We start from the raw sequence: 24,985 nt of genomic DNA on the forward strand, positions 1-24,985 counted from the left end.
AATGAACAGAACAACTCTGGCAGAGGCCTATAGGACGCTTTGGGACTCCTGAAAATAAGTAAGGTTAGAAAATAACTATAAAATAATAAAGGAAGAGATAAACAGAAGTGATATAACATCCCAGAAAAAGAAATGGGACAATGGGAGGGAGGGAATAGGGAGGGAATGGGATAAACGAAACCTGAAATGAAAATTAATTATGTTTGTAACTTTGGGTGGTAAAAAAGGTTACTGTATAATTAACATGTATTTATTTATGAACATTTGTTTATATGTATATACTGGAAAATAAAGATCAGGCCACCACCGAGGAAGCCCTGCCTCCAGGAGCCGTCTTGCTCAGCCTGCCCCAACTTGGTGCCTGCCAGAATTTGGCCTACTCCTCCCAGCCTTATGGAGGTGGTAGTCCAGCACATCAGGAGGCCACCGGAGTGGGGGATGTTAGGTTCACCAGTTGGATTTGTATGAGTTTCTGAAGCAGAACGTGCTATTGCATCAAAGGCAGCCTGGTGAGGGAACACAGACAGCCCCTCCACCGTGTTGCTAGCTGCGCTTTCAGGAGTTTGGAACCTTTCCCAGCTGGGATCCGTGGCTTAGGAAGAAGGGCTTAGCCCTTGGCAGGACTGAGATGCTTCTATTGGCAGCCAATGCAGAAACCTCACAGTGGCAGTGGCAGTGGCAGTGCGGGAGCCCAGAACGGGCCGGGTGTGCCGTGACACGGCGCAGTAGAAATGCTCCTTTCCATCCTGACATAAACCACCCCAACCCTTCCCCCAATCGACAGAGGTTGCCTTATTGACCCAGGTCATTTAGGACGTTAAAAGGCAATATTGGCCCGCCAAGGACAGTAATCGGTTTATATCCGTGAGCTTCTTTACACACAGGAAACGTCCTGCAGCCTTACCTGGGCTTTCATCCTCGCGGTATTCCCACCATCGCGACGTCCTTCTTCATGTGCGACTGCAAGATTCAGAATTGGAAACTTTACTGTGACTCCCAAACCCATTTATTGGCGAATACGAGCTCTGTGTGCGTGCGCGCGTGCGTGCGTGCGTGCGCGCTCTCGTGTTCTGCCTGTGGGCTTTTCAGAGGCCGCTGTGAGAGCAGAATGCTGGACTAGAGAGACGGAGAGACCCTTGGTCTCATCCAGCATGGCTGCTCTTACGTTGTTAGAAAGGCCGGTTTCCTTCAATAGCTCTTTGGGGTCCGCCCGTCCCCCCCGTTTTGAAATGATCCACTAAACTGGCCTTCCGCTATCCGGTCTGCTCCAGATGTGTGATGCGAGTGCAACTCCCATCATTCACAGCCACCACAGCCGGGGTGGGGTGGGGGAGCGTGGTTGGGGAACATTGCTCAAAATCCAAGGCGGAGGGGAATTATGAAGCAATTTGCAATCAAGGAACAACATGGGCAAAATGACTCATCATTTCACGAACTCCCAGATTTGGTCTGAGTTCAAATGGAGCAACAACAGTGCCGTAATAGGGAAACGGGGGGCAGGGGGGGGGGAGGAGGAGAGGCTGCTGCTGCTGCTGCTGCTGCTGCTGCTGCTGCTGCTGCTGCTGCTGCTGCTAAATATTTCTAAGCCTTTGTAGCTGTGGAACTGCAAATCGGCAATTGAGCTTTGCAACATTTTTACTGGTGGGAATGTTCCGGGAACCCTTTATTCCCAGTCTGTCTCCATTTGGAGGCAAGGACGTTTCATTGATAATCCCCACACTTGCGAGGAGGAGGAGGAGGAGGAGGAGGAGGAGGATGGCCGCTCCTTCTCTCGCTTTACTACTGAGCGGCAAGAGCCGGGTCCTCGCCCGGGAGGCTGCGGACCCCTCTTCTGGTGCCCACCAGGCTCCCGGCCCCTCCTGATGGGTCAATGATTTCTTACCATTTCCCCCTAAATGCTAAGAACTGGGGCGCAAAGCAAAGCGCTGCCCTCCAGCGCCAACTTTGATGCGGGCTCAAAAGAGCGGCTTTGGGCTTCGGAGCTTCTGCCATCAGCAAGTTCCTTTGCTTTTAGTCTGACCAGTTTCCCTTCCAGAAAAGGAGTGTTTTGTGCCCAGCCCGGCAGCCTCCCGGGCCGGCCCTGGCGCCCATTCAGCGGGAGCGCCCGCAACGCCCTCTTGGCAAACGTGGCCTCCCTGTCCCCTGAGGCCCAGCACAAGAAAAGGCGGGAAAGCTCCCAGGCCTGCCTCATTCTGCCTCCTCAGAGCCACCACGTTCTGTCAAAGCTGGGGGCAGACATGAAAACCCTCTCAAAACAGGTCAACCAGTCCCCACGGGAGCCCACCTTGATGTGGCTTTTCCCTCAGCGTATCGGGAGCCTAACTGTGCCAGGCCTCCACCTCAGAAGCGCAGCAAGAGGAATCCCAAAAGGGCGTCGGGCCCCTTTTCTCTCAGAAACAAGGGGGGGGGGGAGAGAGAGGGAGTTCTGCGGTGACAAAATTCAAGGTTTCCAGAATCTTCTTTCCTCCCCCCCCCCACTGGGAGCGTTTCATGCACCCAGGAACCCCCTCAGGGGCAGCAGGGGCAGCGGGCCACCCGGGGAGAGACCGGGGGCACTCCCTCCTAGCCGGCGTGTCAAGTGCCCTGCAAGTGCGGTGTCAGGCACCCAGCCCAGCCACCCAGGGACACTTTCCCACCTTCCCACTCCCTCGCTGGCCTTCCCGTAAAGCAGCCTTCTGGTCAGCCAGGCGTGGAGCGCGCACATCCCGCCCGCGTCGTGGTCCTGCATGTGGCACTGGCCACGTCTCGGTTTGGGGAGCAACCCGCGTCCTTGCAGTAGCCCTCTGGGGCTAGTTGCGGACTCTGCCAGAGACCCCTCTGATGGTTCTCTCTGGTCTCACAGCTGGTCGGTGAATTCAGCTGGATGGAAGGCCTTTTATGCAGGTTCCTTCTGCCAGCGGAAGCGCATCTGGGGACTGAGTTGGATTCCCGCCCTCCTGGTCTGGTGGGACAGGCTCTGGCCTCCACAGAAGTCAGAGCAAAGGCCTTTCTTTCTTTCTTTCCTGCCTGCTCCATCCCTCGCTGGCCAGGACACCACTTTCCGAGAAACCCAACTCCCCATCCTGTGTAATGTGCAGATGGGCTCCACGTACACTGATTCAGAACAAGGCCGCAAGAAAGCTTTGCACATGGCCGACGGCAGAGTTCAAAGTACACCCAAACAACACAGCAGCTGTGTTATCATAGAATAAGTTTATTTTACCCGAAACTAGGATGGCAGGTGTGATGCTTGTCACCATCAGCATAGAATCAGATAATGTTATTTACAACTACTTCTTCTTGTTGTTTTTTTAAAAAAAGTCACACATGCTGTTTTATGAACTGACTAGGTTCATTATTAGGGTTTTGTTGTTTAAGATAAAACGCATCACGACATGTGTATTGCACCAAAGTGTGTCTACGGCTTTAGATTTAAATAAGTTACATTATTACAGTGCAAAATAGGTCTATTTGCACACTCCAAGATATTAAAAAAAAAACTGAAGTTATGGAATTGAAGGTTTAACAGCTTCTTAAACATTCAGCAACACTACCGTTGTCAATGAATCTGTATAAATAGAATTGCATATTGTACAGAGCTGTTTAAAGTGTTATGTTAAGATACGATAGAGATTATTGGCTACTTACAACTGAAAAGCATGCAGTACAGTCCGATATTGTACATTTTATAAACTATGACATTTTACACAACGAAATATGGAAAGAAAAAGATAAAACTTCGCCAATCACCACTCTTTAATTCTTACTTAGCAGTTTAGGGAGGCTTGTCTTCATGCAATCCCAAAACTTCTTTGCAGAGTTCTGTTTTATCAGTTAAAAACTATATTGCACATTGGTAGAGATTTGTATATAAACCGAAGCTTTAACAGCACCACACACTTCCTTCACGGAACACGAGTTTTCAGTTCTATTTTTTTTTCTCCCTCCCTAGGGAAAGATTTTTTTCCATTTACAAGACTCATGCAGATGTTCTCAGTAGATGCGTTGCTAAAAACGCATGCAAGAACTAAGGACTAAGTGATTACTCCAGTGGTGCTGCAAAGGAAGAGAGAGAGAAAGAGAGAGAGAGAGAGAGAGAGAGGGAAAACATTAGTGAAAAAGATGGATAAAGAGGACTTAATAAAAGCAATCAAAGGACTTTTCTTTTAAAGGCTCAATAGCGATAGAAAATGATTTTAATAGTTTAATAACTAGCCTCCCATTTTCCAATGGGTGAATGCAGGTTAATTGAAAAAGCGTAAGAGAGAATTAAAAGCTGGAAGAACATCCCGTGAGCAGGTTTCCACCCAACACCAAACAGGGAGCTTGTTAGTGAACTTGATTTCTGTAATCCAGCCAACGACCTCATCTCTTGATGTCACACAAGGGAAGAAGGGAGAGAAGTGACACGAGACCTTCCCTTCCCTTAAAAGGTACTGTGGCTGGGGCAAGGCGTAAGTAGCGCCTGATTTCCTTTTCACAGCAAGCGTTCCCCTCCAAAACTCTTGTGTGGGAGGAGAAAATGGCTGTTGCTAAAGCCCCAGGAAAACTAGTTTGTGCATCCCATGTTCAGCACTTGTTGACTGAAATGGCTGATCTTTGTGCCTGCAGCCACAGATGAACGACGACGGGCAGAATGTGCACAGATCGCCCTATGCCAGCCACCACCACCACTTCTTGAAGTGGGGACAAGCAAACCTGCCCGCCTGACTGAACCCTGGGCTGTCTGTGGCCACTGCATGCTTTCAACCTTCTCATTAAAATTCACATCAGGTTGGGACCCTTCTGAGATGCTATTACTCCCAGTTTTTATGAACTGCTTTAGAGAGCTTTGGCTATGGAGCAATATAGAAATATAATGAATGAAATGAAATTCTTATCACTCAGTTTTCCAATGTCTAAGTTTTGCAGTAAAAAGTGGTTGTTGGGATAGTCCCTTCCTTCGTTTCTGCAAATAGGGATGTCCCAGCCAGTTTCCCTCTCATATTTTTCAGGCAGTGGCGCTATTCAAGCATTGCTCAGTTATTCAGTGCTCCCCCCCTTTCTAAAGTACTAGTAATTCTTGCTGAATTTTGTGCAGTATTTCAAAATGTGTCTCCCTTAGGATATGCCACTGGCTTGAGATGCAACTAAAATAAAAAGCATCTTGGAAGCATAAGAGGCATTAGAAGTAGTAAAGATGTTCTATGAGCCCTGTCTCTCTCCCCCACCCACAAATATATTACACAATTTATTTTTAAAGAGGTAGACAATGTGAGGTCTGCCAACCAGTATAGTCCACTAAGGTCTTGAGATGGAAATGCGTTTTCCACCAGAACCACTGGTGTCCAAGCATGTTACTCATGGAAGTTTACAAATGTCAGAAGAAAGGTTTTTGACAAGATCCCATCCACAGATCCTATTTTGTTTATTCCTGTTCTAAAATTTCAACTTGGTTTTTGTAGAATTCCTCACTTTCCCCATGCGCCAGAGTTTGTGTTAGAAAGTAATCAGATCTTTTTACTGACCACATTAAAAAAAAATTTAAAATACAATTAGCAGAGATTAGGGAAACAATGGTTAAGAAGTGTAAGTAGTAAAACAAGACAGGTGCGAGGACAGACAGTTTGCATTGTTTTATGGCTCACCCCTCCTGAAATCCTCCCTGGGTTGTTAGTCCCCCCCCCCCCCTCCATTTCGTTCATCTAAGTCTTTTATTAGCTGTGTCCTTGGAAGACACTAGAAGACTGCTGTACTGCATTTTATCACCACTGACTTAGGGTCCTCCCCCTCCCCTTACCCCCACCCCAAATATTAGAGAAATTTAAGTGAAAGTACAACTCAAAAAACAGAATAGCCATAAAAATAAATGTGCATAAGGGTTTTTAATATATATATTTTTAATGTTGCTGACTTAAGACAGTTGTGTCGTGTAAACAAAAGGGGAGAACGCACGTGCTATTGGGCAAGCTTAGCTCGGTCCTTTTAACAGCGGCCATGCTGTCTAGGGGTAGTGGGAGTTGTAGTGGAGTTGAGCTCATCTGGAAGGGATCAGGTGGGGGAACACCAGTCTAGGATGTTGGGACAGATTTATCAACTAGAAACAAAAGGTGGCAATAAATAAATGAATGAACAATCCTTATATGAGCCTAGGTAGCTGTTGTGGACTGATTCAAACTCTTGGTCCACTTATCCTGGTTTCTTCCACGACTCCAACAGGCAGCTCGCTTTCCAAGGTTTTAGTCAAAGGTGCTCTCCAGCTTTGCTATGCCAAAGAAACTTTTACTATGAGTTGCTGGGAGGTTGCACCTGCAGTCGTCTCCATGAGCTCCGAGCTGTGTCCCTTTCCTCTATCAGGTCAGGGTTTTTATACACACACGATTGTTTCAAATCTTGGCTGGCTAGCCTTGGATGGGTTATCAAGATAGCCCAATCCAGTGTTGTTCTTGCTGTGGGATTCAGAACTATGGGACACTTTGTGCATGTAACATGTTTAAACTAAAAAGAAAGAAAGGCGTGTTGGGCTTCAAATCTGCCTGGAAAGACTAACGCCCTCTCTAATGCCAAGAGCCTGGCTGCAGTTGCTCAGTAGGAAAGGGAAAGCAATCCAGGCATGGTCACACACTCAGGTGACTTGGTCAAGGTTAGGGTGAGCCTTAAGATCCAAAGAAGTCCAGAATACTCTCACCAATTGCTTCTTGCACCAGTGGAAATTTTGGTGGCCAGAATCCCTGGGTGCTTCCAGATGGGAGTGTCCCTAGCACTGCCAACCGAAAGGCATTGTGCACTATGCCAACTTTTTCTCCTTATTGCCCCCCCCCCCCGCCCATTTTTGTGGAAAGTTGGAAGAAACTGGGGGGGAAACGTTCCTGATGGAACGCCTCTCCCGACATGAACCTACCCGTACACTGCACTCAACATCTAAGGTCCTCCTCCGAGGGAAGCTCGGAGGATGGCAACAAGGGAGAGGGCCTTTTCGGTGGTTGCCCCCCGACTGTGGAATGATCTCCCCGATGAGGCTCGCCTGGCGCCAACATTGTTATCTTTTCGGCGCCAGGTCAAGACGTTTCTCTTCTCTCAGGCATTTTAACAGCATTTAACAACATGGTTTGTTTTTAATGGCCCCCAGGATTGTTGTTTTTAAATGGATACTGTTGTTTTTATACTGTTTATGTTTTTGATGATTTTTAAATTTTGTATACTTTTAATATTTACCATTTTTAATTGTTGTAAACTGCCCAGAGAGCTTCGGCTGTGGGGCGGTATATAAATGTAATAAAATAAATAATTAAATAAATAAATCATGGGAGGTTACAAGTGGAAGATGCAACTCCCATCATTGGCTGATGGGAGTTGTAGTCCAGCAGCCCTAGCTGACAAGCCTGCCTCCAGTCCTGTGTGGCGGCTGCTTAGAGGCAAAGGCCACACCACGTCAAAGAGGTGATGGGGCTGCATGGACACTATTGTGAGCACCACAGTCTAATGCTTTTGGACACCTTTCCCCATCCTGGTGCCCTGGAATTACACTGGGCTGCAACTCCCACCCTTCCCCGTCAATGGCCATGCTGGCTAGGGTGACTGGCACTGCGGTCCAAGATAGCTGAAGGGCTCCAGGACAGGAAAGGCTGCTTTTGGACAGCTTGTGGCATCTTTGCCTAAAGATCAGCTATCACTGTGCCCCTAACATGCAAGTTACAAGGCGCTCTTCCAGCACATAGACCAAGGAAGCCTTTGATCCCCAAGGGATTTCACTTCATGCATCAAAGAGTGATTGAATTGAGCTATCAGGAGTCCATCAAGTGTTCAATGCCAGTCACAGGGATGAGTGCTTCAGTAAAACTCTGGCCAAGCATGTAAGCTAGCTGCCTTCTGAAAAAAGAGGGACCCAGCCAGTGACTAAAAAAGGATGTGCAAAGCCAGAACGCGCTCCACTGTTGGCCAGAACATTGCCCCATGGCTCTGCACTAAGCTGTGCTACATTCATCCAACTGCTCCTTTGCTGTCTTTTGCAGGGCATAAGTGGGAACAATCAAGGAATTGTCCTGTTACAAAGGAACACCAGAGAGAATGCAACCGCAAGACCCAGGACCTCTGGAAGCGAACGCCTATTACCTGAAGTGGCTCATGACACCCCTTTTCTTTTTTTTTAAAAAGGAAAAAACAGAAAACATTCCAACAGTATCAAAGCACAGTCTGTGATAAGCTGCTTGGGACAGATGTCCAAATACCATTACTACTTTGGAGATGTGGTCAAGAAGGATGCTTCCAGCTAGTGGCTCTGAAAAAGCTGCTGCATCAAGTCATTCCAGAGGTGCTAATGGAGAGTGGATGTGATTTTAGATTAAAAGCTACAATTCCCAAGCCTCTCAGGGCACTGCTTCCACGAGTTTAAGTTCTAAAGATTTAGAGCCAATAGAAATTGGGGGTGGTTCAAATCACGTGGGCCTTACGCTACCGTAAGCAGACTGTGAAGAGTGGTGATAATAATGTAGCACAGCAGAATATCTGACAAAACGCAGCGTGGAATGAAGGAAAAATTAGCATTTATTTTTGACATGTATACAGCAGAGGCTATCTTTTTTTTCTTTTTTCTTTTACACAGCACATCACCACTGAAATGGTGAAATGGAAGAGAGATACTCACTTCAGTCGATGAATGTTGGAAGGCATTGGAGAGAAACACCACACAGTTAGGACTGTTAATGAACTTACACAGCGTTGGTACAGGACTCAAATTGGAGGGGAAACACGACGTCATGCGCCAACATTGATCGCAAGAGAATGACGGTGGTTAGTGCCACATTAAAAATAAAAATAGTTCTATACAATATGTTCATTTGGTCATGTGGTATTTACAGATTTTACAAAACACACACACATACACACACACACAATTTGTTACATTTCCACTTCAGGATAAGATGTGGCCAGCAGGTTACGTCCCAAGATGTGGCACCGAAAGTTAGAGGTCTAACAAACAAAAGCCAGCAAGAACTCCAGCTGTGCAAAATGAGTGGTTTGTTTCCAAATCCCATTATCAATGCCCCCATTTTATTAAGAAAAAGAAAAGAAAAAAGGAACACAAAAATCTGACAAATGGACCCTGCTAATTAATTATAATGAAATTCAACAGCTTCCTAGGGTATAAAGTAAAATGAAAAACAGATTTTTCTCAATTAAAAAAAGTATGCTCCTTGCTTGAAATCCATCGAGGCAGCCTCCTCCCTCTTCTGCTCCTCCCCACCCTCCCAAATTGGGTAATGCTGGTGAAACAATGCTGTTACAATAAAAATACATAAGATATTTAAATAAATAATTTGTTTTTGTTTTAAAAAAACTATGTGTTGAGGGGGTGGGGATGGGGTGGGGTGGGGAAACACTAACAGGTTACCCCGGAATGGTATTTTCTGCACCAGCAAGAACAGGCATACCCCTCAAAGACAGGCGTAAACAAGTTTTAGTTGAAACCTAAAAATATCAGAAAGGATTTTTTTAAAAAAAAAAAAAGGTGGGGGGGAGAAGGAAAGATACTGAGGTAGCAGTATTATCTGCCCAGTGCAGAAAAAAACCAACTAAATGACAAATTAAGGTTAGATGACCATGCAGAAGACACAAACAGTTGCATGCTTTTAGTTTAAGAAAAATACACACAAGAACATTCATTCCCTAAAATCTGCTACCAATTACAGTTTGCTCAATATCGTGTCCACTGGCACTCCCTCCCTCCCTCCACCCCACCCCCCACAAAACGCCTTTTTGTATTGTTTTTACAAGGATGAATTGACTATTAAACAGAACACTGTACATGCTTCTCTACAAAAAATATTTGCATAAAATAGTGTTAATTTCTCTGTACATGTCAATGGACACCCTAGTTGTGTATAAAACGGGGGGAGGCGGGGGAATACTACACCCCCACTGGAGTCAGGGGAAAGAAAAACAAAAAAACCCCAAAAAAGTCTAGAATATGGAACCTCAGTCACCGGCAAATATGTTCATGTGAAAATTCAGCAGAATAAGACAATTGCTTGAAACCATAAAAAAAAACTGATTAAGTTAAACATCTCTGTCAAACTATTATCACTTCTGGTCAAGACCAGAACATGTCACTAAAGTTAGTGTCTGTGCTATACAGCCAGATAATCAAGGGAAAGGTAATGAGCACAAACGGCCAGGAAATCCCTTCGGTGCACGCGGACAAAGAACGTGGTTTGGTGGCAGGCGGCGCACCGTCTTTACCAGGCTCTAGGTAGTTACGGGCCGCAAATTTAAGTGTTTCGTCCAGCAGGATGACGGGCAGCGAGATCTTCAACACCATCAGCCACTGGGTCAGGTTCAGAGGTGTGATTTGGAAGATCAGCTGGGGAAAAGAAGACAAAGTGCATCGTTATTGAAGCCTTTCGACAGAGCTTGGAGGCCCGGGAGAGGCAGGGCCGGTGCAGAAGAGCCTTTTCTTCTTTGGCTGTTCTGGGACAGGGGCTGAGTGAACTTACTGGCAGTGGCTCCACGTAAAGGATGAGGAAGTGAAGGGACATGGACAAGCAGATGGAGCCCAGCAGCCAGACATTCTCCCACGGAGGCATCCTCAGCAAGGACTGGTTTTCAGATAGGCTGGAAGAGAGAACACACACGTGCAGCGTCACAGACCCTCACTACTCTTGTCCCTCAGTAGGCAGCTAATACCAGGCATGTAAGACTGTTCATTTACTGTTGCATTTGCCTCCCGCCTTTTTTCCTCCAAGGCGGCATTCATTGTTCTCTCCATTTCATCCTCACAACAACCCTGTAGATTAGGCTGAGAGTCTGTGACTGGCCCAAAGTCACCCAGTGGGTTTCCATGGCTGAGTGAGGACTAGAACCTGGATCTCCTGACTCCCAGTCCAACTCTTCTGGAGTGTTTAAATCATTTTGCATGACTTCTCCTTTATGGATTTATTTAAAACCCCATTTAAAAAAAAGTCTGAATTCCATAAAACCCATTAAAATCGCCCAAATCGAGGACTTTGGAAGTCAAGGCAACGTAAGAACATCAGAAGTGCCCTGAAGTTGGATCAGACCAAGGGGTCCACCTAGCCCAGTACTCTGTTCACCCAGTGGCCAACCAGCTGTTGACCAGGGACCCACAAGCGGGACGAGAGTGCAACAGCACCATTATTTATCTCTAGCTAACAGACCTGTCTTCGCACGGGTTGGAATACCTTCGTTGGATACTACAAAGTCTTCAAACAAAGTTACACAGGTGTCAGAGTTGAACACAGCGTTGAACTCAAGAAAGGGAAACGAACATATTTTAACTTTCCATTTCAAACACACACCTGTTAAGAGCGTTACACATCTCTATAGTCACCAAGACAGAAAGTGCCATCGTCATAGGATACGGAGACTCAAAGACCACACAGTCGACGCCTTCAAACTCCAGGTTTTCATCTTTGCACTGCAGGAAATGGCTCTAGAGTCGTAACACAAATACCAGTTAGTCCGAGTACGCTCATGACATGCCCTGACGCCCTCTCTTCCACCCCAAACTCATCAAAACATTCTTGTGCTTAGCATTATCTGAAATAGTTCAGCTATAAAGTTGCAAGGAGCACGGCTTTTTCAAAGCACTCTAATCTGTTTTTTTATTGGAAATAAGGGATTAGTTTGCAGAAGATCTTGCCACAGATAAATCCTGGTGGTCTTTTAATAAGACATTTGAGACTTCTGTATTCCACTTAACTCACTATAGTTTGCAGCTGCACTCAGAAAAATGTAAGCTTCGTTCTGACAATGTTAACAATGTTTCTAATTTTGAAATACTGAGAGGGAAATAATACCAGCTGGTAGTAGGTAATTCTCGGGCCACCATCAGCAGCAATGAACCACCAAGCAGCAGCACCGACTGTCGCGGCTCCCACATAGCCTTCGAGGGAAGGAAAGCACATGTCAGTTCTCTCTGGGCTGAAGGAAGGGGCGTCTGCTGTCCTGCTGCTCACCTCACCTGAACTTTCTCTCCTTTGCACAATTGGGCACTGTGCGGCCGCCCAGGCCCGTTTCCTGCAATTACTCTCCATGCTTGATCTGGATTGCCCAGTCAACACAACTGGATTCTTTCCAACGACACACCTCTCGTTTAAAACAGACCCAGAGATGTGGCCGTGCGCCACGGACGGGGCAAGAGCTTTACGAGAGAAATCTACGTTCCCCCCCACTGGAAAAAAACTGGCCTCGGTAGAAGCAGCTCTTTTACAAACATACTCAAAACTAATTCTTTACACAGTACATTGCAGTGAGGCATGCAGTCCAATGCTTTACATTCCTCCTCTGCTAGATTAGCCATGGCCAAGACAGAATGGGGGGAAAGGAGAGGAGAAAAAGACATAGCAAGAACACGTGAGAACACATTCCGGGTATCCTTAAGCTCTCTTCCACCACTCTACCCAACGGCAATGTGGACCGGTTTGTGCTTTGGTGTAAGGCCCAGGGGGAGAGGGGGAAGGGAAGAGGGGGCATGCTGGGAAACGGGGGGAGGGAGGGGAGGAAGAGGAGGCCTCTGCTCTACCCCAGGGTTCCACGGAGCCAGAGCGAATACTCACAGCCAATTGCCAAGTAACGGAAGAAGAGCCACCCCGAGATGAGGGGCTCTTTGGGATTGCGGGGTGGTTTGTTCATGATGTCCAGGTCCGGAGGGTTGAAGCCCAGCGCCGTTGCAGGAAGCCCGTCCGTCACAAGGTTTACCCACAGCAGCTGGACAGGGATTAAAGCTTCAGGGAAGCCCAGAGCAGCCGTCAGGAAGATGCTGCCCGGGAAAGAAGAAGGCGCAGGTGAGGCCAGTCACAGTACGGCAGCGTTTGATATACAAATTGTACTTAACACGTTAGCTTTTCATGCCATAAAATTAAACAAGCTACAAGTATTTAGAACCAATGTTACTTTTATAAGGACCAGCTCTTAACTAGAGATATACAGTTGTCTGTCACCCACATTGTTATTAGAGGAAAAACCAGAAGTGGTTTTAAAGAGCAGTGAAGTCTGCCAGGCTTGGGTATCCGGGACCCTGGCGGATAGCAACTAGATTGGGTCATCCCAGTAGCCAGAGGTGACTGGCCGTTGCGCAGGCCCTGGGCATCCTCCGCTACATCCTCCCGTTAGCAGGCCTCCCCGGAAAGGCTTCTTAAAGCGTCCAGCCGCCGCTTGCCCTTGGTTCCTTTGCTCGGTTCTTGAGAGGAGCTGCACACCTACCAGACAACCTCTCCCACGTTGGAGGAGATGAGGTAGCGAATGAACTGTTTCATGTTATTGTAGATTGCACGGCCCTCTTCCACAGCGGCTACAATGGTCGAGAAGTTGTCGTCTGCCAGCACCATTTCTGAAGCGGACTTTGCCACGGCAGTGCCCGATCCCATAGCAATCCCAATTTCTGCTTTCTTCAAGGCTGGGGCATCGTTTACACCATCTCCCGTCTGAAACAAAGTTGGAGAAACAGGCACTGATATGGTCCCTTGTGCCAAGGTGCAGCGGACTCCCCTGGCATCGGGCTGCTGGGGTGGAAAAGGTACTCCGGGGCACTCTTATTTTCCCATTAGGGTTAAGACCCAGGGTTAAGAATGTGTGAACAGGTCCCAAAACAGAGCTCCACGTCTATCATCTCAGCAGCCAGTTCAACCAAACATACTTCTAGAGAGACACCCACTTCCAATGAATACACTCTTTTTTCCATACAAGAAGTTGCCCCGCACCTATTCTCCCACCCCCACCACACACTTACCATTGCTGTAATTTCATCAAAGGCCTGGAGAAATTCAACAATCTTAGACTTATGGGAAGGTTCCACACGGGCAAAGCAGCGAGCGTTTAGGCAGGCATCTCTCTGGGCTGCTGGGGAAAGTTCATCAAACTCGCGACCAGTGAAGGCTTTTGTGGTGACATCCTCGTCTTCCCCAAAAATGCCGATGCGACGACAGATGGCCACGGCAGTCCCCTTGTTGTCTCCGGTGATCATAATCACGCGAATGCCAGCTTGCCGGCATAACTTTATGGATGACGCCACTTCAATCCGTGGAGGATCCAGCATCCCCACACAACCCACAAAGGTCAAATTGGTCTAAAACAAGAAGAGCACCAGCAGTTCAAGTTAAGAACGAAGTCACCCCTTTTCAGGTTGCTGAACCAAACAAATAAAGAGTTCTACAACTTTATACCATAGTAGTTATGGCTTTTGCAGCTGTTTAAAATTTCATAGAATCATAACGGCAGAGTTGGAAGGGGCCTACAAGGCCATCGAGTCCAAACCCCCGCTCAAGGCAGGAATCCACCTGAAAGCATCCCTGACAGATGGTTGTCCAACTGCCTCTTGAAGGCCTCCAGTGTGGGAGAGCCCACAAACTCCCTAGGTCATGGATTCCATTGCCGTACTGCTCTTACAGTACAACGATGTGCAATCTCAACTTGTTCATCTTCAACATTTCAGGGAGGTCAGTCACTATCGCTCCCATTCCATAGGTAAGGAACGGACCCCAAGCAGCCCTAGGAAGCCAAGGATTAGATGGGATTTAATCCCAGATCTCTCAGGCGCAAGGGCATTAACGTTTACCTAGGATGTCTAGTGATAAATGCACAATGGTACCTTGGGCCTAGATTTGGGGCATAAAGGGTTACACGCCAATCTTACTCCCCCAGCCCCCAAATGGCCCACTTGTGGTTGCCATCCAGGTCTAGGCCTGGTTTTAGGCACCTTCAGCTATCCTAAAAGCTCTAGATAACATAGAGCTGCACTGAACCAACCTCATAAGTAATGAAGTTCGCAGACTCCTCCAGCTTCATGTCTTCCCTTCTTGGTGGATTGTCATGGGTAGCCAGAGCCAGACAACGCAGAGTGTCTCTGCCTGTACCCCACTCTCGGATGACACTCAAGATCTTCTGCTTAATTCCTGGTGTCAATGGCACTTTAGTGTTTCCAGCCCGGATGTGCGTACACCTGTCAATTACACCCTCAGGAGCACCCTGCAGAAGTAAAACACGGAAAGAGAGCAGGCATTTGCCTTTCTATCACAGCAACAACGGGAGTAAAAAAATAAAATTAAAAAAGCGTGCTCACTGCAGGAGCTGAAATATTACTAAGCAGAGATTTATTTCTTGCAACTGCACTGCAAATTTGTTCTGGCACAACTTCAAGAGCCGTGCTGCCTTGTAGCTAATTACCAATGCTTCCTCACGTAAGGCAGGGGTCCCCAACCGAACCGGGCCGCGTTCTCATTGACAACAATGCAATTTCTGCATTGACAACAACCAAAACAAGATTATGGAGTAGACTGAACATAAGCAATACACTTTGGGTGTCACTATCTCCCATCATCCCCAGATGGGACCGTCTAGTTGCAGGAAAACAAGCTCAGGGCTCCCACTGATTCTGCATTATGGTGAATTGTATAATTATTTCATTATATATTACAATGTAATAATAATAATAGAAATGAAGTGCACAATAAATGTATTGTGCTTGAATCATCCCAAAACCATCCCCTCAACACACCCACCCACCCGGTCCGTAGAAAAATTGTCTTCCACAAAACCGTTCCCTGGTGCCAAAAAAGTTGGGGACTGCTGACGTGAGGTATGACTTGCCTTAACGAACATCTTGGTCATGGCAGTCCGACTGGGCTTGTTGGGAATGCAGTACACTGACATGGACTTCCTGTCCCTGGAGAATTCAAGGGTGAACTCTTTCCTCATGAGTTGCTTTATCACCTGTGGAAGGTGGATTGGGGAGGGAAGGGAGGGGGAGAAGTCAGAACTGCATTGCAGTGATGGTACACGAGAAGAGACTCATTTCCCCAGGCGCGCTCTCTGTGGCATCACAGAAGTACTGACCGAGTTGCACGCGTTGGCCCGCTCAATTTTGGACAGCCCTTTCAACTCTGTGTCAAACACGTTCATCTTCTCAACCAGACAAGTCAGCGCCGTCTCTGTAGCTTCACCAACCTTCTCATACACTCCTTTAGTCTTTAAAATAAAATGGCTATTAGTATAACTAACATCACAGATTACTTAATAACCATGTATTTGGTAACACAGACACTGACAAAATGTTATTTAAGTTAAAAACAAAACCAGATTTGTAACGCAACCAGACCTCATCCTTGGGTGGGGGGACAGGCAAGAGTTGAGCACCAGCTCAGATGAACCCGGGAGAAATGTATTTGTACTAGCAAAGCGCTTACTACCTTGTCTCAAGTGCAATCTCCTTGGCTACTCCTTGTTTATGTAATATTCCGCCCATACAAAGCCACCCCCCTCTTTTTAAGGCATAACTCAAGATGCACTCACGAGGGGGGGGGCAGAGGCAGGTTTGGTGATTATTTCTGGCTTTGTGTGGTGTACCTCCTCTTCCAGTCCTCTCCCAACTTTCATGGGAACCTTGCATGATTTTTAAGATGCTATTCTGCTTTGACATGGGGTTCCAGTACCCTCCCCATCCAAGGGATTGATTCACACCTGCTTAGCTTTAGCCTCAGGAGCTCCCAAATTTTTCATGGCTCCCTCGTGCGCATGTTTTTTAAAAGATTTAGAGAATTCTGCATTATACGGCGCCTCTGCTCTTTGATGCTAAGAAACAATATGTGGCCCAGATCGCAGAAAAATAATCCGAACAGGCACAGTCCACAAGGTTCAAGGGACCTGCCCTGAGCTCATGAATAGCAATAAATAAAGATTTAGGCCACAAAGATCTACATTAGTTTTGTTTCTTGCATTTGAACATCAGAAAAGAAACAGCATCCCGAAATTCTGGTGTGCTCCCCTCACTTCGCAAATTCCCTTCCGGAGGAAGTCTACTTGGCACCTACACTGTGCTTAATTCAGCAATTTTTGGCAATTTTGTCTTGGCTCTTGCCTGCTTGGTCATCTTGCTGCTGGATTTTTAAAACTGCAATATATTTTAATTGTTTTTCAATTATTGTAAATCACCCAATTGCTGGAAAGTCAAGGGGGGTGGGAAGAGTGTAAGCACTTTTAAGGAACCCCGTCTCTTGTGAACAGGTAGTCCCCACATGCAGCAAGGAGATGGAAAGGGTGGGATGTAGATCCCTTGACACTAGCGTTCCAGCTCCAGCCCTTCCTTACAAACAGAGGAGATCAAGAGCAATTATTTTGTCCATTCTGTTCTTCTCTTGAATTGGAAAGAGTTGCTTACCTCATTGAAATCCAGAGAAGAATCGTTGCAAAGGGCACAGATAGTTGCCAATTCTATAAGGCCATCATACTGACAACATTTGACAAGTTTGTCATCTTTATGCCTGTTGGAATGAATTCCAGAGAAAAACCAACAGTGAGATTCACACGCCAGATGCTTGTGCAGTATCAGAGATTATCTACCGGCTAACTGGATCCTTCCTGTTCCTGCCTGCGACTGCTCATATTCTGAATCCCAAAAAGCAGTGAACCACCTGGCTTGGGACACACATGAAGCGAAGCAGTTTTGTGCTGAATTAATTTTATGAGGCAGGGATTCAGCAGAACGCACAATTACAGGTAGTTTGACTTCTTTCGCAACTAGACCATTTCAATCTTCTCTGTCCTCGTTAAGAATTTCTTCTTGTCCACTCAAATACAGAAAGGAATTGTGGTCAATGAGGCAAGTGAGCGCTGTACTTTTTGGATGGTAAGAATAATTTCACCTTTGTCCCAGGATTTTTTTTCAAAAGGGGAATCTAAATTAATCATACACTCAAAACAATGAGCAAGAAAAAAATAGGCAGTGAGTGGCCCTCACTATATCCATTCACACCAGAAGTTGCCATCAGTAACTTACCCTAGAGAGCTAGGGATCTAACCATTTTAGAATTTTCTCCAATTGGCAGGGGAAAAGGGGAAGAGATGAGCTTCTTTGAAGTGTCTCATGAAGTATTTCACCTTATGCGCGCCTTCTAAGAGCTCCATGTAAACAAAACCATCAACCAGGAGATGACAGCAGACGTTATGCCTTTTTCAGTCATCACCTCACATTAACAATCTGTACCGTTCTTTGAAACCATAAAGATGCGATTCATATGGAAATGCCTGGGTGAAGGCTGTGTGCAGTAAAATAATGGAAACGAGTATTTCTGCATTTTAACTTTGCTTTCTGGGTAAGTAAGCAAAGTAAGGCAAAGTAAGTTTTGCTGTTAATATAATATGATACTAAATGACCACATTTGATATCCCTGGCAGATAACTTTTGTTTTTCTATTTTTGGCATCCAATTCCCAATTGGGAGCAAAGCAGCTAGCAATTTAAGAACTATAGATGTTTATAAGCCTCAGGCTGTGTTTACATTGGCCCATATGTATGTTCCACCATTTGCTCTGCTGGGGAGGAGATTCAACAAGGGTTTTTCACTGTCCTTGTGGTTCAGGCGATTTAGAGACTAACACATGTCTTACTACATTGTAACTTCTATCGGGATATTACGAGAGAACTGATTATGCTTCTATTATCTAAGTTGCCTGGCAGAGTGGAGTTGTTTTATGTATCTTACTGTTTAGTCAACATCATCCCTGAAGTTACTGAAAGGGTTGCTATGTTTTTGGTGTGTGTTGCAGTTATATTGACATCCCAATCAGCACGTTCAAATTTGTTTATAGATTATAGAGAACGTGGCTGGGAGGGTGCTGTTGCACCATGTCCTGCTTTGTTGGTCCCTGGTCAACAGCTGGTTGGCCACTGTGGGAACAGAGTGCTGGACTAGATGGACCCTCAGTCTGATCCAGCATCAGGGCACTTCTGATGTTCTTATGGTATACGGCTCTATACGTATGTCTCTATATATTTTGTACATCTTATATTTGGTCACAGACCATAATAAACTGATTTTATTTGATTTGAAAAGATACCAGGAAACGTGCATATGTGTGCATTTCCTTCTATGAAAAGAAAATTGTAACCTAAAAATACCAAGGCATAAGACCTGGCAACATGGCATACAGATTTAAGAAGGTGACAGCAATTAACTTCAACACAACACAATGTTTGGGGAAATTAAGGTTCGAAGGAGTGAGAACATGACAGAGTTCATCAATTAAGTGGTACTCATAAGAGATATACTCTTCTAGGACAAAGAACTTACTCTGAAGGAGAGATTTGGATTATATTTACAATGCCAAGTAGGAGTTCACAGCAAACAGACTCATCAAAGCAAAGACTTCATCAGTAACTTGTAAACCTTCTGGAAAGCTCTCAGCTGCCCCAAAAGAGCAACTATTCCAAAACGTGGCCTTTAAACTGGTCACCTACAAGCCAAGAGAGGCTGCTCTTCAGCCCCACTTTACAGCACCCACCTTCCTCTCAGGCTGTCAAATGTTACGCCTAAGTGCTGCTGCCCTGCCTAGAGCCAGGCCTATAAATGGATCAGCTGGCAAACAAGCTGGCAAGAATAAAGCGCTTACACGTCTCCCAAGGGAGCATACGTTGAGCCGGACACGGTGAATTCATTCAGAGAACAGCTATCCCCTTCCACTCGATCCACAACGAACATCTGAAAGACAGGCAGGTGTGCAGTTACAGTCAACCAACCGAAGCAATTTAGAAGAATGTGTAAATACCAAGAACAGAAGCAGCACAAGAAGGATTTTGTATCAGCCCAGTGGCATCACGAGTTGAAGCCTTCCGCCTTAGAAGAAGACTGAGCTATATCTCTAAGAAGAACATGCGAGTCACAGTCAAGCACCTCTATTTAGCCCTTGAGATTACTCAGACCTGGCTCCATTTCCTCACTTCTGTTGACCATAATACACACACGCGAGCTGTTCTTGGGCTTTTCAGTTGTCACACCTCTTACTCTTGTACACTTGAGAACAATTAATCAAGACTGATGTTTCTGCACAATCCACAGAAACTGAGCTGATGCACAACTTCCTCCGTGATGCCATTTGCCCCGTATTGAAAACCAGTGAGAATGTGGAGATCTGTTCCTTAAAGAAGGACTAATGACTTCCTGGTGTTACAGAGTTTATTTTTCAGGTGTTTTTTATTTAAAGCGTGGCTGTCCTATTCATACATTCCTTTGAAGTCTTGCCTCCATGGTACGATTCTGCATTATTTTGGAATTCAGCTCTCAAGAATCTATATCAATGCAGAAGCATCAAGTTAAGATAATAACAAATTAGCTGGGGTTTATGTTCCCACTCCCTTCCAGGCAAGCACAGCTATGCTAACTTCAGAGCACTAACGTCCACTTCAAGGTGTTGGGGTTTTTTGAATGAGGTCCACACTTTGAGTGGCATGCCTGACTTGAAGATGCATCTGAGTGACAGCATTCCAGCCTGAACAAGACGCATGTGGAGATATACTATTTAACATTCATTTACCAGGACCAGAAGAAAAGGTGCCGTGCTAGGAGGCCCCTGGGGAAAACAGACAAGTCAGGATTTTGGGGTGGGTGGGTGGGGAGGGGAATAAATGAACATGAGCTCATGTTGAGAGCCAGTGTGGTATCGTAGTTAGAGCGTTGGACTGGGGCCACAGCTAGACCTTAGGTTTATCCTGCGATCATGCAGGGTTCGCCCCTGCCTGAGCACTGGATCCCCTGTGTGTCACCTAGATGAACAGGTTTGACCCTTGGACGATCCAGGGATAAACCTGAGGTCTAGCTAGGGCCTGGGAGTCAGGAGATCTGGGTTCTAGTCCCCACTCAGCCATGGAAGCTCACTGAGTGACTTTGAGTCAGTCACAGGCTCTCAGCCTAACCTACCTCACAGAGTTGTTGTTGTGAAGATAAAATGACAAGGAGTTCCTTGAAAGAAATGCCTTGAGTTCCTTGGAGGAAAAAAGGCAGTATATAAATGCAATAAATAAATAAGTGAATTGTGAGGATGAGGTAGGGGAAAGCTGTCAGCAAAGTAAGCTTTATTTTTTTAAAGAAATCGGCCTTGACTCTGGAGAAAGAGGAGGAAGGGATGTTTACACACCCACACAAACACCCACAACACACCATGGTTCAAGATAGAGGTAGGAGCAGCAAGAGGAAACAGACTACTAATAACGAACAAAAAGACTCCAATCCCCAAGGCAAATCACCCCTACTGCACCACAGGATAAACCCTTTTCAGAAGAACTCCCAACACTCAATTACTCTCCTTTAAGGCTTGCTCTGTACAAGCCTCAAGAATTTAAATCACATCAACTTGGACTGGCTACAGTTTGGCAGCAGACCATAATGCAAACACACACAAAAAAACCACCACCCCATCTCCTAGGCTTACTTTTGCAAAAGCTTCCTGAAGGGACAGCCTCGCCTTTTATACAGGCAAATGCTGCTTTAGTGCTTTTACATGCTTTCTTCCAAAAAATCCCAACCAATGCTTTTCTGAATTACCTAATTACACTAACAAAACAAAAAGCTCAAGCCACGATATACGGGATTAAAGAAACGTTCTATCTAAAGTAATACAGCATCTCCTATTGCATTGCAATAGATTCTTTTCAAAAGGATAAAGACTTGGATGTCCTTATATTGAGAAACCTTTCTGCTTTTTGGCATCTACCTCCTTAAGAGACGGACGGTTATGCAATACCCCTGCAAGTAACCTTCTCTAGAATACAGATGAGCAACTTGCTTTGTGTCCCACAAGCAGAAACGCAACAGCAGTGAAATCCTGGATAAGACTAGGGAACACCACAAATAGGTAAACTGCACATCAGAAAACAGGAACAGAAGTTTGTTACAGACACACAAGCCAGTCACATTAAAAAAAATCCAAGGATATAAAGAGAGAGAGAAAGAGAGAGAGCCTGCATCTTTATCGCTGTTTACTCATTTGCAATTCTACTCTGGCCCAGTAATTCTGAATGTAATTATTTGACGCTATGCAGTACGATCAGAGAGCCTCCAGCCTATTTAGTCTATCCAATAATTATCCTTCAAAACTAAGAGTGTGTTAATTTGAATGAGAAATCTCACTTTATGTGCCTATTGAAGTTCCTGCTTAGAATATCAAGCATGAGTGAAACACAATAGATTGAAAGAAAGAAAAGTCTGACAAATTACAAAAGAACACAATACCTAAATTGTTCAGCATTCAAAACGTGAGACACACATGTGAGACACATATATATGTATGTACATACACACACAGGTAAATGAAAAGTTAGCACTGAATGTAACTTTGGAAATCTAGTCAGTTCCCTGTTTATTTTCAGTATAAAATGTGTCAGATTTTGAATTAGGCCTAGTCAGCTCTAGTCCAGCTCGAATTTGCTGGAAATACTGATATAATCTAGAATATTAAATTTGCAGAGGTGGGATGAACAGAGAAAGAAAGGCAGAGGCTGCCCTGAAAAGGAAGAAAATGGTAGTAGTCTGATTCGTGTCCCCCCGCCCCCCGCATCTTCTCATAAATTAAGTGTTTTAAGTAGGAAACATATTACACAGCTATTCCTATCAGTCTTGTAAATGAGGTACTTGTGACAAGAATAACTTCCAAGCAACCACCTAGGGAAGCTTCTGTAAACAGGTGTCAGGGCTAGGTCAGTGGCCAGGGAAAGTCATTCGAAAGGGACTCTGCCTTCCCAAGGTAAGCCCAGGGACTCAAGAAGATGCGAGGGCAAGGCACTGGTCAGCCCCAGCTCAAACCAAGTCCTGTCATTTGGCTCATCATGTACCGAATGTCCCCAAGTTGCAAACAGAGGCAGCATTTTCTTTTTGAAGATACAGCTTCTGCAGCAATCACATGTTCATCAAAAGCAGGATTTGAAAGCAAGCTGTGGCGATAGAGATGTACAGACAGCCACAATGACCAAATTCACAGTTGAGATTACCCCCAACAAATTCCAGAAATTAAGACACAGAGTAAGTGAATCAACCGTACCCTGCAAACTGACATCTGGTTAGTGGTCAGCGTCCCTGTCTTGTCTGAACAGATCACAGACGTGCAGCCCAGGGTTTCCACAGATGGCAGGCTCCGAACAATAGCATTCTTCTTGGCCATTCGGCGTGTGCCCAGAGCCAAGCAGGTGGTAATGACGGCAGGCAGGCCTTCTGGGATTGCAGCCACAGCAAGGGCAACGGCGATTTTGAAGTAGTAGATGGCACCCCGGATCCAGGAGCCCCCATGGACCGGATCGTTGAAGTGGCCAATGTTGATTATCCACACAGCAATGCAAATAAGCGAGATGACCTTCGACAGCTGCTCTCCAAATTCATCCAGCTTCTGCTGGAGTGGAGTCCGTTCCTGCTCAGTAGCCACCATTTCATCACGAATTTTGCCGATTTCGGTGTTCACACCAGTTGCCACAACCACACCCATGGCTTTGCCTGCAGCAATATTTGTACCCTAAACCAAGAAGGTAAAACAGAAGATGGAGATCTGGATGGTAGGTTTCTTTAACACAATAAAATAGGCTAACGTGTAATGCTTTCAGATGTTACTTTTTGCCAAGACTGTATTCTAACTACAAGGTTTGTGGTCTCATTTTGGCTATTGTTAAGTTATCATGTATTTTATGTTGTCATTATTACTATTTTGGAAGTTACTTTGGATTTCATGTTGGTTTCTGAATTCTGAACAGACACGAGTATTGTATGGTATCCTATTATTACAAATTTTCAACAGTTCCCTTTCGATTGAAACCTCTAGGGAAAACAATACATGGAGATTGTTCCCAACATTAATCCAAATCTTGTTCATCCTCTCGGTCATGGAGGAGTTCAGTACTAGTCCCATTTTAGCGAAGAATAGAATAGAATAATTTATTATGGTCACAAGACCAGCAAAATAGAACAGCACTGTAAACACAATAATATTCCCAGGGCCAACAAAGTAAGATGGGGCTATAAATATAATAATATAAAAAGGTAATAGTTAATAAAAAGTACAAATAAATGAGTTATTAATTAAATTGTACTTTGTACATGTTCCACGCATAATAATATAGGATTTAAGAAATTGAAGCAGCAGCACAGAATCTTTTGCCACCTTGGAGGTTATCTGAGAATTCTGGTTGGCCAGGAGATAATCTATATAAAACACATCAGATCTCCCAGGTATTCCTTGTAAGATAGGAATAATAAAAGCATGCCAAAAATCACAGTAAAAGGAACAGTACAACAGTACAATTTAGAGAAGGGAACATTAAGGCAGGCACGTTTTCCCATGGCCCCCATGCACTCCTGACTAGATGTTAAATCTGGCACCCCAGACATACTCTGAGGACTCAATAGAGCCATCGACAATTTTTTATCAGCAACAAAATAGCAGTTTCAATGAAGAGACGGAAGTAATCATCATATAAATGGCAAATCAGCAGCAGCTGAATGAGTTAAAATCCAATCAGCTGATTCCAGAGACATGAAAAGAGACGCCGGCGCAAGTATCAACAAGGTCCCACTCCCCAGAGGCTCCACTAAACAGAAAAGTTCTCGCCAACCTCCCGAAAACAAAGATGGAGCCGGCCAAGCAGGCCTCAGGGAGGAAGGCGAGGGCTCTTTCGCAAAAGAGACCGTGGGCCCTCACAGAATGACCTTGGAGCTGCCCAGAGGCTCAAATGGGAAGAGGCACCCCCTAAACATTAAAAGGCTCTTTTAACTGCCTTCTTCAAGGGAACATGTTGAACTCTCTCCCAAAGAGAACCACTGAGCAGTACTCAGCTCAGCCTGGTCAAACTGGCAAGAATTAGCCAATACGGGCAAGAGTGGAGCATACAGGTGGTTGGATCCTCAAGCATCATTGGTTTATCCAACAAGCACAGAACCAACACTCATAAGGCGGTGACTAGAACAGATGGAACAAAAATAGCCTTTCTGCCAGATGCATTTTAGCAGTTAAAGAGAGAAACAGAGGTGGTGTTAGTTAAGACGAGGAAAACGTGCTACCTTAATAAATAGCACTCCAGTTACAAAATACTGAACAGTAGCTGATAAAGGACAAAAAGATCCCACATTAGAACAACAAGGCTCTGACTCACCTTTCAAACAGTACCCTAAAAAACTCTCCTGCTCTCGCTAGAAGACAACCTTTACTCAGGGATAGAAGCTCCACAACATCTGCACATTTCTAACTTTTTCCTATTTTATTGC

The 24,985-nt window shown here is 45.4% G+C and overlaps 1 protein-coding gene across 2 annotated transcripts in view; it reads right to left on the reverse strand.

Moving 5' to 3' along the window:
• Nucleotides 1–3,177: 3,177 nt before the first annotated feature.
• Nucleotides 3,178–24,985, reverse strand: part of ATP2A2 (ATPase sarcoplasmic/endoplasmic reticulum Ca2+ transporting 2) — a 47,491-nt gene continuing 25,683 nt past the window's right edge. The window contains exons 8-21 of one of the 2 annotated variants that reach the window (XM_063144188.1): nt 22,779–23,243; nt 19,359–19,447; nt 17,129–17,231; nt 15,808–15,939; nt 15,562–15,684; nt 14,722–14,940; nt 13,706–14,041; nt 13,180–13,400; nt 12,534–12,736; nt 11,775–11,860; nt 11,274–11,407; nt 10,452–10,569; nt 10,198–10,318; nt 3,178–4,035 (exon numbers count right to left, since the gene is read on the reverse strand). In XM_063144188.1, the coding sequence (XP_063000258.1) occupies nt 4,022–4,035; nt 10,198–10,318; nt 10,452–10,569; nt 11,274–11,407; nt 11,775–11,860; nt 12,534–12,736; nt 13,180–13,400; nt 13,706–14,041; nt 14,722–14,940; nt 15,562–15,684; nt 15,808–15,939; nt 17,129–17,231; nt 19,359–19,447; nt 22,779–23,243 (2,364 nt within the window). In that variant the 3' untranslated portion in view covers nt 3,178–4,021. Of the gene's footprint in view, nt 4,036–8,484; nt 10,319–10,451; nt 10,570–11,273; nt 11,408–11,774; nt 11,861–12,533; nt 12,737–13,179; nt 13,401–13,705; nt 14,042–14,721; nt 14,941–15,561; nt 15,685–15,807; nt 15,940–17,128; nt 17,232–19,358; nt 19,448–22,778; nt 23,244–24,985 lie in introns of those variants that run through there. The other variant, XM_063144186.1, reaches the window with a different exon arrangement.

The sequence above is a fragment of the Elgaria multicarinata genome, chromosome 18, assembly GCF_023053635.1.
Source record: "Elgaria multicarinata webbii isolate HBS135686 ecotype San Diego chromosome 18, rElgMul1.1.pri, whole genome shotgun sequence".
Taxonomy (NCBI): domain Eukaryota; kingdom Metazoa; phylum Chordata; class Lepidosauria; order Squamata; family Anguidae; genus Elgaria; species Elgaria multicarinata.